Here is a 14,565-nt window from a genome sequence, read left to right as displayed (position 1 = left end):
ATGGAAGTTTTAGCATGAGTAAGCCAAGTAAACATCGGTCGGAGCGAAGTAATTGAGAGAAAGCAATCAGTATACAGGTATAAGAAGGAAGGTATCGATTAGTGGAATCACAAGTAAACAGTACAAAGAAGGAAATGAAACCTAACTAAGACACATACCTGGGTTTGAATAGAAAACAATTGAGTCGAATAGGGGCTAAAATAAGGAAGGAACTGGTCGGAATCGAAGGAAGAGAAAGGAATCGGTCGGAGCTGTAAGGGGAAAGTGGTTGGATGTAAAGGAGTTGGTCGGAGTTTTGGGAGGATTGAAAGGTATAAGAAGGGCTGTTGGAGTCAAAGTGAGAATCCTTGTGTGTGTCCTAATTGTGATATCAAGTGTTTCGTTAGTGTACTATTCGTGTCTGAGTGTATGTTGTCTGAGCTCGTCTGTCCCAGAATCATCATCATTATATAATAAACTTTGAGCTTTTCCTTTCGGTGTACTCACGAGGAACGCTTGGGGGCATGAATATCGGTAGACGGATTGTCATCTATTTATACCTTTTTATTCCCCTGATAAACTGTTTCTGCGATATTTTTGTTATGCTTTACTGATTGTTCTCCTTTTGCGTGTAACATTGTTGCTTTTCCCAATAGGGCAGTTCAAGTTTGAATTTTAAGGCACTTTTTTAGGTTTTAAGACATGCTCGATGTCCTTAAAACAAAACTTATGTTTTAAGACCATCGAGCCATCTCTAGAGGTGGCTCGAAGATTTATAATTTATAAGTCACCTTATAATTTATAAGTACTTTGGCCCATACTCAAAAAAATCCGGTGAGAGCAGGTAGGAGCAGGTGAGACAAGGTTCAAAGAAGTTCACCTGCCCTCTCCCTCTCCCATACCCCTTTTCAATCACCTCTTTCTCTCCCATACCCTCTCTCGATCACCTCTCTCTCTCCCATACCCTCTCTCGATCACCTCTCTCTTTCTCTCTCATACCCTCTCATATCCTGTCTCAATCACCTGTATCCCTTTCGATCACCTCATCTTATCCTCATCCCATCCTCATCCCATCCTCATCGCTTACCTATCTTCATCCCTTCGATTCTCCTCAAATCCCATCCTCATATCTACAAATCTCTACTCTACAAATCAATTCATTCAAAACATCCTCTTCACACCAACTCTTTCCGAATCATCCTTGATCAGCCAGTTACAACCAAATTGTTTTCGATCAATCTCAATCCGAATCTCAATCCGAATCTCAATCCGAATCTCAATCCAAATCTCAATTCATTTATTTCACTTCATTTCATTCAAATCATTTCATTCAAATCATTTCATTCAAATCTCTACTCTACAAATCAATTCATTCAAAACATCCTCTTCACACCAACTCTTTCTGAATCATCCTTGATCAGCCAGTTACAACCAAATTGTTTTTGATCAATCTCAATTCATTTATTTCAATCCGAATCTCAATCTCAATCCGAATCTCAATCAATCAATCTGAATCATTTCATTCAATTCATTTAAGTGAAATCAATCGAATCAAAACATCATTCTGAACAATGGCCACATCAGAGAATCGTGCTAGTTCAGTAAGTCCTCCAATCTTCCCAAATCAAATCTCAGATATGGATTGCTGACATCAGAAACATCACCAGGTTGCCCGTGCACCTCGCCGGACTCAACTTCAGCTTCTGGCAGATCTTGCCGCCACTGGACACACAGGCAAGGGCAAGCCTACGCCTGCCGAAGTTAAAAGATCACTTGCGGCCGCCAAAGCCCGAAATCAATTGGGTCAGCCAATTGGTTCAGGATCGACAACTAAAAAATCTCAAATACCTCGTGCCACTACTCCTGACAAAGTTAAAAGAACACTTGCGGCCGCCAAAGCACCAAATCAGTCAGGATCGACAACTAAAAAACCTCAAAAACCTCGTGCCAAACGCATTTCCAAATCAAAATCGACTCCTGGTTCAGGAGGAACTCAAAAACCCCCAATGTACAAAGGCCCGCCTTTGGAAAAACCCGACTACAAAGAAATTCTAGCTCATCTCGATCGTCCTAGTTTCCGGAATGCACTTTTCGGTGGTGGTAGCAAAACTAAGATCACCGGACAGTCAATGTCTCCGAAAACACTCTTAAATGATTTAGCAAGTACTATCAATAACAATTACAATCGTCGAAACAACAACACAAGAATGAGACTTACTGGTCGTCAACTCAAGCTGCGAGTGGAGCGGTGGAAAGGAAAGTATATGTTAGCTAAGTGTACGAACAAGGGTACCGGTGTGGTGATCAATTTATGGGATCAATTAAAAAATTCACAATTACCAGTTTACCAGTTTATTAGCAGGATTCAGCAGGAAAGAAAATTCGAAAATGGAGGTTTTTGATCAATTGAAGCTCTTGTAGGCTTATGTATTGGTCATTAGGTCAACATTACATCATTTTTATTTCACATTATACATAAGATCATTATAGTTTACTTACAAACTTATTACAAAAAGAAAGAAAGAAAAACATAAGAAAAATTCGAAATTATAGGTACAAAGGTTGGAAAATGGTTTTTAGGTTAGTAAAAATAAAGTTATGGGTATTATGAGGCTAGAATATGAAAGAACAACATTATATTATACTATGACAATTTTAATCTTCAAGGTTGATAAGTAGAAACAGAAGTTATTAGGAAAAAGGCACTTTTTCGAAGTTGGTAAACAAGAGGTACACGTGTAGTTTGGTTGTGTAATAGTGGTAGTGATGGAATTTAAGGTTGCCAAGAGGATTTTCCGGGATTTTTAAGGTTATAGATGATGATGTCATATTACATGAGCAAGAAAAAGAGAGTAGTAGCTGTGAAAAGTGAAGAAAATGGGTGAAATTCGTGGAAAATGGAGGTTTTCAGCTAATTACATATGTCAAATGACGTCAGAATAGGTTGATAGATGGCTCATTCAACGCAGAAGAGTGGATTACATAATGTACAAACTTTAAATCATTAGTAACGGAGGTGTGTGTAAAACGTTATAAGGCAAATAAAGAATTGGTGTGAATCTCGAATTTACAGTCACAAGTCACATGTAACACTAAAAACCTTAACTTCACAACTCAATATCTTACTCATCACTCATCAGAAGTAGGTCATGTAGGTGTCAGAAATGATCAGTAACACGTGGGCTACAAGATGCACTTTAGTAATCAAAAATTGGAGCACATCTGAAAAAATTTGTAATCTCAAAAATTGGTTTTCAGCTAGGTTACAAGGAAAAAATCACCTGTATTCATCATAAGAAGTGCTGTACATCGTATTATTGCGTCATTGATCACTTTTAGCTGTGAAAATTACATCATTTATTAGTAACAAAATCATTACATTGCATCATCATAGGGTTTTTAGGGAATTTTGGGCGGATTTGATTGGTTTGGAGGCTGTTGACCATTGTAAAAGTTCTAGTACATTGTTATATATACTTTGAGAGGGTTTTGGGACTGTTGTTCCCCTTTTTTCTTTATCGTTTACACCATTATTATTTTGTTTATCATCATAAACTTATTTTAATAGTACCTGGTCACTTAAATACGCCCTTTATTACAGCTATAACGAGAAATTTACTTTAGTTTTATAGTCATAAAGACTTATTGGGAATAATATCAATCAGATATTGCTTATTTCTTTTAGTTATCAATTGGGAATAACACTATAGCAGTGTTGATAGTAATACAAAGTGTGCTTTTGAAGTTAAATTACGTGTGAAGATATATTTCTCTGGTGCCTTATCAGTACTCAATACAACAGAGCTCTTTCTGATTGTGTTGTTTTAGAAGAGCAGTCCTTAGACAACTTCTACTAGTCATTTTATTAGTAGATTATCCTCTTCCAGCTCTGTATAACCCTTGTTGGGTTATAAGTTCTACACCGGTTCTGGAACTAACGAAAAGGACAATAAACGTGGTATTTGGACTTTGCCCGAAAGGCTGGATTCTATATGTCCTTGTTTTGCCCAGCTGGACGCCCTCTTCAAAGATAAAGGAAACGTCAACGCATTTGGCATCATGGATAGTGGACTTTTTGAATATGAAGACAACAGTGATGACGATGAAGAGGAAGATGACAATGAAGAGGAAGATGAAAATGACGAGGAAGATGACGATGAAGATTTTGGAGCTGGAAAGCAAATAATTGTCTCAGATTCTGAAGATGGTCAAAAATCTCGAAATCATGGTTGTCAAAAGGAGGTTGTCATTTCGGATTCTGAAGACAATCAAAAACATCAAACTATCGAAAGCAACCATGACGATAGCTCTGATGATGACCTCCCACCCCCTCTTACTCCCTATTCAGATAAGGACAAAGAATCAGATGTTGAAGATATCAAAGGCAAAGGGCCACCACGTTCTTCACAAAAGAAACGCAGTAGAATGGTAAGATACACATTCATCCTTTCAATCCCTTTTGATTTTTTTCATTACTAATATTTTCATTTATATATTTATATTCTTCTCTTTGTTTGATTCCATTTATTAAGGAAAAAGGCCTCACAGCAGCTGAAATAGCATTAGACAGCACTGATAACGATGAGACCACTGAAAAAAAGCCTGTACGCCGCAGAAAGGGCCCAAGTGCGAAGGCTGAATCAACCAGCAAAGATCGCAAACCTTCTGCCGCTTCAAGTCGCCAAAAGTCATCTACTAAAACTTTGGCTGCTCGCGGCTTGGATCCTCTACCATCAATCGATCCGGCAAACGTTCGAACCAGGGATTTCAAGCATCCTCTAGCATCAGCTCTTCAAAGTGGAAGCCAACAGAAGATGGATATCCTGAAGGAAAATTCAGACTGGCGACACGAATTCGAGGACAAGAAGTACAATGAAGCGAAAGATAAGGAAATGCAAGCCAAAGTCGAATTGAGGACCGAATTGGATTGGAGCAGAGAGAAGTTTCACCTCAAGCGCCAAGAAGCCAAGGAAACAGCTGCTGCAGAGGCCATTGCCCTTGAACGACGTGATAGAAACCAACTAGCAAAAGAACTCGCTTTAGCAGGCAAGACACCACAAGAGGTTCTAGATTATTTAAATATCATCTTTCCCCCAAAGCCTGATAGCGAGATATCTCCCAAAGAGCCCAATGGCCAAGGTTTGCCGAACTTCTTTATATCCAGATGATGTCCTTTTCTGATTTTGATACTTTTATTTCATTTGAACAGTTTTGATTTGATTCTCCTGTCAAAGTCTTCAATCGTTTTTTATTTATTTCATCACTTCAAGATTTTAACTATTATTTTTGCTCTCATTCATTAGTCATCAATCAGTTTATTTATCACAGTATATCAGTTTATTTATTACAGTATCTTCCTTACCGGCGTTGTTTTTCGAATTCAATCAGTCAACCTTATTATCTTTCAATTGTCAATTTTATTATTTAATCAGTCAGTTTCATTATTTCCTTGCCGGTATTTCATCAATTCAAGACTTCAACCCGCATTCGTACTTTGCAGTATCTTCCTTACCGGTGTTGTTTTTCGAATTCAATCAGTCAACCTTATTATCTTTCAATCGTCGATTTCATTATTTCCTTACCGGTATTTCATCAATTCAAGACAAATCACAACAAAAATCAAAGTTTTCAAAACAATCAACCTACTGAAACATCAAATCAAAGTTATCGAATTCCTTAGTGATTCTAGAAATCACATCACTGTTTCAACCTATCTATCAAGTCAAAAAAGCGAATTCATACAACATTCACCCTCCTCTTCTAGTTGCTGCAAAACCATTTTGTTTTCGGTCTCATCTTTCAAGTCAAGTAATCGATCAAAATCACCCAATCACCACTTTTCAAACTTTCAAGTCAAGCAATCGATCAAAATCAGCCAATCACCACTTTTCAAATCAAACGTGTGTTATGTTACAACATCCAATCACCATCTGAAATTACCACCACCTAGTTAATCTGATTGCTCAGGGTCATTATTCAAGGATATTTTAGAATAATGCACAAATTTTTACTCCATAGACGCCCACTTTTTTTCTCCTTCACTTAGTGTAGAGTGCAAAAAGTTTAAAAATCCGAAAAAAATCTTCTGCTTCATTACAAAAACTTTGAAACATAAAAAAATTCTACTTCATTAAAAAATAAAACAAATGTATATTTCCTTTCTTCTTTTGTGAGTGGACTCTTTTGTAAATCAAAAAAACGTTTTGAAATGAATCTTTTTTGTTTGCATGAACTTCGAGATTGAGAAGCATTAAACAAAAGTTTTTCGAGAGAGAACTATTCAATAGGTATCATCAGTTACTAAAGTTTTTTGAGAGAGAAGTATTCAATGGAATTCCCACACACATCTTCAACATGAAAACAAAAAGGAGCTACGATTTTAATCAATAATGGGAAGGACGCCACTTTGCCAGCTGTAAGCAACAGCATGATCACGCACAAATTCCCTCATTGCTCTTCCGCGCTCCACCACATCAGCATCTAAATCCATGTCTTCCAAATTTGTGACAGCTGGCTGATCAATTTCATTATCGATGATTTCTTGTGCAATATCATCCCACGCATTTCCCAGGTTTGCGAGCATGTTATTAAGTATCACACAAACCCGAATCCAATCTAGAATGTGTGCCATGTCTTCCGGATTGTTCAATGCTAGGCGTAAGCACTGTAGTTAGGCCCAGCGGAGCTTACAAACCCCAATGGAGTGCTCGTTACATACTCGTACTTTGGCTACGCACCAGTTGAAGTCGCGATTCCTGCTAACCTCTGCAGCTTGCCCTTTGTAAGATGGGACAACTGTCTTGGTTGGTGTATACGCAGAGTCTGCGATGAGGTACTGGCCTGAAACACATGAATAGGAATGAGTCAGTATGAATCACGCGGATAGGAGGTCAAAAAACTTACCTTCATCAAAGTATTTATCTGGATTGTTGGCAATGTCGGTTTTGTTGTACACCGTACTATCACAACATGATCCTGGCCACCCAGCATAGACGTAAGTGATTCTTCGATCACAATCACAGATAATTTGGACATTGATGGAATATCTATGCTTCCGATCGAAGAACACCTCTCCATCAACTCCAGGTCTTTGAAATAAGGGGATAGTTGTCCCATCAACAAACCCAACACATCCCGGAAAGCCTTTGGCGTCGAGTACATGAGAGATGGCCTTACGCCTTTTGCTGTTTGGCCATTGAAGGTAAGATTTGCCTCGATCTAAGATTGCTTTGATGACCCGGCGTGTACAGTTGATGATAGCTCCACGGCTGACTTTATAGTTTCGAGCAAATCTACCGACGGAGGCACCATTTCCGTTGCTGCCTAAGCGCTCCAAGGTGATCGCAAGCTGTTGTTCAATAGGTGGTGGTGGATTCCGGCTAGATGAAAAGAAAGCTGGGTGGTCTTCTATCAACGCAAGAAGGGCGTTGAAGCCCTCAGGAGATGTTCTCATAGCCTGTTGAAAATCAGTACGTCTATCGCGTAACATGTCGTTTAAATTGAAGGGACTGGCTAGAGGAGCGCGAAATCGTGGGACCAGATATCTTGTGTTTGAAACCAACATAAGGCATTCGGCCCATTCATCTTCGCTGTCAAACAGGTGATCGTAGACTTCAGCCATCTCAGGATTGTCGGGGTAGAACAAACTGCCATCAGTGGGAAAATCTTCCGTGTCTTCGGCTCCATCTATCCCAGGTAGTGAAAGGGGCGATTCCGCATGTGCAAAGATACACAGGTCAGTGAGATCACGGAGCGTCTTTGCTCGTTCTGACATTCGAGGCCATCGAACTGATTCGAGATGGTTCAGGTAGGAGAGGTTTGATTTACTTTGATTGGTGTTCTGGTCCAAGATGATGATGATGATGATGTAAGGCTGAGATGTGGAGCCTCTTCACTCAGAAATCAAGTTGGCTCTGAGTCTGATCCCTGTACCAGTGGAGAGAGATTGAGGTTTCATGGTTGATCATTGAGCATTGGCAAAAAAAAATGTCTGTTGGACTCATTTGTGCCTTTATCTCAAAGGCGTTGTAACTTATATTTACGACATTTTAAGGAATTCGAGCAGGCTTTTTACGCGTGCTCGTGTCTTTAAAAACCTGCTCGCTTCCTTTTTTTCAACTGCTCGGAATCTCAAACTTGAACTGCCCTAATCTTACACCCCGCTTTTGGAACACCTAAATTCTCCACTTAAGGCATGTAACCCATTCAAAAGCATCCAATGCTCTAAGTACTTTTGCCTATCGCTTTTGTTTAACAAAAGAACTGCGTCATCTCGAAAACTTTTGAAACAGTTAAATCCTTGATTTAGGTATGGAACCCATTCAGAAGCATCCAATGTTGAAATCACTCTTTGCCCATCGCTTTTGTATAACCAAGGCTAACTACGTCATCTCGAGATACCCAAGCTTGCACTTTGACAACGGCTGCCCTGTCACATGTGTGATTCTAACGTGTAACCTCACGTAAAGACAAAAGCGGGGTGGGTCAAAGTAACACCGTGCAAAGTAGACCCGGTTTGGAAAAAACCCCAGCTGACCCAGACTGCACTTGACTCGAATCATATAGTGTTGAACATGTTAATGTCTCATTGACTGAGAATAGATCGTGAAAATTGATTGTTTTTGTCTACTTTTCATGTCCAAAACTGGCCTTGATTTTTCTGCTCACATATGTTAAGTGAGCCGGTGGTTTAGTGGTCAAGTAGTGCCAAATCTGTGAAAAGAACTCCGTTTTCAGAATCATCTGGGGATACGGGCGGGGCTAATACATCTCCGACAGATCCCTAGGACATCTCACCATAGCAAAAGTATGAGCAAAGAAACAGTGACTTGGCTCATAGATGAAATTCAATTTTCTACACTAAGGAGTAGGTGAGCTTTGTGTATAGCCACTATCAAGTTTTGATGAGATTTAATTAATGAGCACTCGTGAGTTACACTGGCATAGACAAGAAGACCAACATACTACAAAAGTATAGCAAGATTCAAGAAAAAAATTGAAACAAAGCAAAGTGTGAAGTTGTTTTGAGTTTTCAAGATACAATAAGATAACTTTTGTTGTCCGGAGACTTTTTCCATCACCACCTCAGGCTCCAGTACTCCAAAACCCAGCACCTCAGACTACGTAAATAGGGAGAACTGATGTAAGTGTTTTTATCACCTGTCTCTAACAACATGTAGTGCCGAGGAGGAAATCAAGAGAAAACTCCCGGAGTATCCCAAGAAGGGGAGATGGTCTACCAATCTCTGAAAATGACCTCATAATGCTGATTTCTTAGGGAGAGAAAAGCTGTCCCGCTGGAAATATTATCCCACGACTTCTCAAAGATATCAACATCACCATTGGTCTCCTTAAGCACTACAAACTTGCGTAGAAGATCAAAAGCCATGGCGGTCAAGGTGTGATCGTCCCCGTACGTCCCATCTTGGGCCATTTCCTGCAAGTATTCCTGCCAGTCTCCTGCAACAGATGGCCTGTACCAATCTGGGTGTTCCCTTAAGTGGGCAACAGCCTCCCCTCTAAGCCATTTGTGGTAATTTTGATGTCCGTACGCTATCAAAGATACTGCTCGAAATTGGCAGTTCCCGTCACCCTCGACATAGTCTGTGATAGAGAAATCTTCGAGACCTGCAAGTTTGAAAGCACTACTTCCCTGTATAGCTTCATCATAAACAATATCATGATCTTTGTAAAGATTCAGGAGCTCTCGGTTTGCTGTTCGGTAACCAGCAGATATTCCTAATGAGGATGAGAATGAATCAACATATGAGCTCTTCACGTTCACAAGCCAACACCCAAGTCAATCTTACTTGCCCTTTATCCCAGTATTTGCAAAATCTGTAATTAAAAATAGAGCTGAAACCCATAACCCCTTGAGAAGCATTTTGTGGCAACCTGATTCCTTTTTCTACTGAAAGTTAATCAACTTTTGGACTAAAATATCCCTGAAATCGAAATTGATACACAGTCCCCCTTGAAGAAGAGAACACCAGGAAGATACACGGATAACTAGCTAAGGAAAACTGTTTCCAAATTGTTACCAAAAAAATGAAGAAGGGTTAGTTGATTTCAAAAGCATAATGACAGACAATTTTTTCTCGCAGCTCACGTGTGCACAACACTTAATGTAATGAGCGGATATTGTAAAAACAATAATGTAGGATGAAGTTCTTGATAGCGTAATTGGTTGTGAGTATTAGTAGATCGCGAATGATTGTTCAAAGAACGGCAGAAAGAAGATCATAGAACAGGCCACAGCAAAGCCGATCAGAATCCGGTTGAAGTTGGCGAGTATTTATAAAGAGCAACGAGAGCGATCCCACTTGTTTCCACATTCATGTTACGTGGCCTCGGGACAACACCTGAAAGATGATTGCTTATCATGAGAGCGGATGATTCCGGAAGCGTTTCATATGTTTTTACTCTGCCCGATGCCACATCTCTTAATCGTGGCAGACTCTTTGAAATTGATGCCTCCAGGTGATCCAGAGGCTGAGCTGAGTTGACTGTGACTTTGTAACGAGTTTTTCGTGACTGAATTGGCTTCCACTTAACTTTGACGATGAAAGGTTTGTGGTGGATGCGGTAGAGTTTCAGTTCCAAAACCAAAAAAGTAAGATGGTTTTTATTTAGTAAGCAACACGTGAGGGATCAATCTGCGCATTTATATCGCTCTCATCATCACCAAGATACGTGTCAAAGAGTTGAAGTTTGGCTGTTGAAGACACCACCAAGGAATCCGACATCCTAGAGCCTCATGGTGGATATGTACTCTAAATCCTACATGCTTCTAGATGTAATATAAGCTTCCGTGAGCCAGTCTGATAGGGTGTTTTTCTGTTGACGACCTGACGTGGCACCCTTCAGAACCTTTCCGGAAGATTGGGACCGGTGTACCAGAGTTTTGATCGTGAGGGTAACGTGAAGGACAATCTCGAGTGATCGTGTGCCATGATTGAGACAAACTTTCGCTTTCAAGATGAACAAGGACCAAAACCACACAGATAAAGTGAAAAACGTAATATTCGTTCAGTTTTAAGCCTCCGAGTGGAGTATACAACTGCGCCTTTTGAATTCTTGCATGCCCGCCTGACTGAGCATCAGAGAAAGAGGCGTGGAGCTTCGGCCATCATGTTTTTTGGGATTGCTTTCGAGGTACATAAGTTTTGATTTGTAGTGCAGACTCAGTGCAAGCCCAAGGTCACGAAGCGAAACTGGGAGTGAGTCACGAATAATCAGATCACAAAAACTAGGCGTCGTACAATAACAATCAGAACAAGAATACCCCAATACGTACAATGCTGAAGAGGTTAATGTCGAATTGGTGGAATGATGAAAGATATGAAAGAAGCTCGACTGCACTTTGAAAGGAGCTGCCCTGTCACATGTGTGTAACCTCATATTTGTGTATAGAGTCGACAAAGTGGAAGTGGAAATGAGCGAGAAAAGGGTTTGAGGTTGATTGGTCTCTAGCTTTCTTTCTCTTTCTAATTCACCTCATTCATACTCGACTCCAATCTCTTCGAACCTCGGCCAACAATGATCAAACAGAGTCGGTAAACATTGAATACTTCTTGGGTATCACCACGCCAAACTTCCAAAGGCTCTTCGGATGTATTGCAGGGTGGGGATTAACTGGAGCACAAGAGCACTAGCACAATAAACTCGTTTGCCTGGTTGGCGCCATTACGACCGTCCAAACTTTTCAATTCAAGAGTACCTTAGATTCGACATACGATGACGATAGATATGCCTCACGTGCTCGTGTGCTCTCTTTAGAATCGGGATGTTAACGGTGTTTGATGACCTGTTAACCCTTTGCACAATTTGCTTGGTGCGCCCAATTGAAAAACCTGCAAGTCGCTTTTAAAAAATCAGTGCATTCACGAGTACACAAAAGTGCATCGCCGAAGCTCGCTCATAGCTTCCGGACAAAACGAGTATGCATGACGTGAACGCCTCGGCCTACACCCGAACCCTTTGGCGATTGCCCGCATTCAGTCTTTCTCTTCACTGTCTTTGCCGAAGATGTGTTTGCTGTTGCAAGCTTTCTGGAGCTGATACATGTGTAACCAACTCGCATCGTACGTTCTGTCGTGGCGGTTCTTTGGCTTTTGCATCTTCAGACCGCTTTGTCCGGCGCCTACCGCTACTAGTCAGCAGTATTGAGAACACGTATAACGTCAAGTCATATTTCTGCAGGTAGCGGATATATGGTATATGGAAGAGTATATATGATACACATCCATTTAGATCATTAGTTGAGTGCTTGCTTTCTCAAGGGTATCCATTTCTGTTTTCTGATCGTTGCTTATTCCGAGCTTGTGAACATCCTCAGGATCTTGTCATCAGTGGTCCTTCAGAAGTAAACGTTCAACGATGACGAACATAACCTATGGCCGTATAACTTCCAACTCAAACAACAATATCACTACCACTGGTGGAGGAACTGATTTGATTGCAACACTTGACAGTGGAAAAATCATTGCTTATAGCCCTGGAGATATTGCTTGGGTTCTAGCGTGTTCGGCATTGGTATGGTAGGTTTGCGTATGTTCCATTTGATCCTTGAATATCTGACGGATAGACTTCGTTTTACGACAGGCTTATGATCCCTGGGGTAGGATTCTTGTACAGCGGCCTCGTGCGCGGTAAAAACGCTTTATCACTTCTTCTCCTTGCTTTTCTCTCAATGGCAGTGGTATCCGTCCAATGGTGGTTTTGGGGCTGTGAGTTTTGTTCCAACTTTCCCAATTTTTGGTATAGGCTTCCCGATCGACTGCTGACCCGATTGTGATGCCCCTTTCTCCATCAATAGACTCACTTGCCTTTTCTTCAAGTTCTGGATTACTTCTTGGGAATTTGAAACATATAATATTTCGAGGTGTCTTGGAACAACCCGAACCCGCCGCGAATAACAAGGTAAGTTCGTAAACCTAAACCTTCTGAATTGTTGAAGGCAGCACCAAAACAAGATCACAGGAAAGAAACCTGACGACCAAAACTAGATTCCCAGAATTGTCTTTGCACTCTATCAAAACATGTTCGCAGCACTCGTACCAGCTGTCGCAATTGGTGCAGCGGCCGAACGAGGACGAATTGGCCCTTCTATGATTTTTGTTTTTGCTTGGGCCACAGTAGTGTACTGTCCATTGGTGTCTTGGATTTGGAATCCAAATGGATGGGCATTCAAGTGGGGTGGTAAGAACAGCTCATTAGTAAGCGTTGAATGCTTCGCAGTAGACTTATTCCTCACCGGTTCTATAAACTCTATGATACCTCGCAGTGTTGGACTATGCGGGAGGAGTACCCATCGAGATATGTTCGGGAGCAACCGGTCTTTCCTATTCCATCTTTCTTGGTCGTAGGCGAGGATTTGGAACTCATATCCTCAATTTCAAGCCCCATAACACGTCACATATAGTTCTTGGGACCGCGTTACTTTGGGCCGGATGGCTTGGTTTCAACGGTGGAAGTGCATATGCTGCTAACATAAAAGCAGCATTGGCAATATGTGTAACTAATCGTAAGGAATATCTTTCTCGGGGTATAAATCCCATAGTGATTGAAGTGTTGCTTTGCATTTGTCGGGGCTGGATCTTGCTGGTTTAAGTGGCTGGATCCGTCGGCGGGATTGTTTGGATGCTAATGTTGGTGAAAAAAGACAGCAGCAAGAAACTCCATCACAAATTAAGCTCACGCTACTTCTTCAATCTTCGAAACCAGTGACTTTCGGTTGGAACGTAAATGGTCCTGTGTAGGGTTGGCCACTGGATCCTTGTGCGGTCTGGTAGCCATTACACCAGCTGGTAAGTGAACTTCATCGAATTCCTGGAAATGATTCGGGATTCAAATTGCTCACCATACGGTTGTTTTATAGCGGGTTGGTCAGGATTATGCCCATCTCACGGAATTCACCTGTATTCTGACTTCGATATATCTTCCAATCCACCATCATAGGTTTTGTAGGCATGCCTGCTGCCGCACTCATTGGCGGTTTGGCAGCAGCCATATCTAACCTACTCACTGCCTTTAAACATTTATTCAACTTTGATGATGCTATGGATATTTTTGCCTGTCATGCAGTCTCAGGTCAGACTTCCAGGCCTTTGCCGATTTTCATCGATAACTAATTCGATCAAATCATGATATCTTACACGTTTTTGAACAGGAGCCGTAGGTCTTATTCTCACAGGAATCTTTGGAAGCAAATCCCGAGCTTCCAGTGATGGATTCTCAAACATTGGGGGCGGTTGGGTTGATCATAATTGGAAGCAACTTTACAAACAGTTAGCTTGGGTAATTGCTGGATTCGCATGGAGTTTTATCATGACATATATCTTGTGAGTTTTCTTCTAATAGGATTTGAGACGTGATACTGTTGATCAAAGATTAACTTGTATTTCTGTTCTTCAGGATGTACTTTATAAACCTCTTACCACACTTTCAATTCCGCATCGACGAAGAAGGGGAAGTTGTAGGAACAGATGTAGATCAGTGCGGTGAAAAAGTCAACGTGCGTTTTTTTATTTCCTCAAAGCCTTTTTTTGTAAATCTCATTTTTTTGAATATGAATCTCTCTATTTC

At 40.8% G+C, this 14,565-nt stretch overlaps 2 protein-coding genes across 2 annotated transcripts; one reads left to right on the top strand and one right to left on the bottom strand.

Moving 5' to 3' along the window:
• Positions 1 to 9,214: 9,214 nt before the first annotated feature.
• Positions 9,215 to 9,862, bottom strand: MELLADRAFT_66967 (uncharacterized protein; the record flags this gene model as incomplete). Its single annotated transcript, XM_007415059.1, has 2 exons — positions 9,215 to 9,749; positions 9,789 to 9,862. The coding sequence occupies 2 exons, from the start codon at positions 9,860 to 9,862 to the stop codon at positions 9,215 to 9,217; spliced, it is 609 nt and encodes a 202-aa protein (XP_007415121.1).
• Positions 9,863 to 12,357: 2,495 nt separating this feature from the next.
• Positions 12,358 to 14,491, top strand: MELLADRAFT_24225 (uncharacterized protein; the record flags this gene model as incomplete). Its single annotated transcript, XM_007415120.1, has 10 exons — positions 12,358 to 12,518; positions 12,583 to 12,707; positions 12,797 to 12,900; positions 12,987 to 13,179; positions 13,265 to 13,504; positions 13,592 to 13,628; positions 13,705 to 13,787; positions 13,939 to 14,070; positions 14,150 to 14,321; positions 14,395 to 14,491. Coding segments are annotated over 10 exons (1,344 nt in total), but the record flags the coding sequence as incomplete, so codon positions are not given.
• Positions 14,492 to 14,565: the final 74 nt, after the last annotated feature.

This window comes from Melampsora larici-populina, assembly GCF_000204055.1.
Source record: "Melampsora larici-populina 98AG31 unplaced genomic scaffold MELLAscaffold_48, whole genome shotgun sequence".
NCBI lineage: Eukaryota > Fungi > Basidiomycota > Pucciniomycetes > Pucciniales > Melampsoraceae > Melampsora > Melampsora laricis-populina.
Note: the sequence above shows the minus strand (reverse complement) of the source record. Positions and strands in the feature narration are given on the sequence as shown.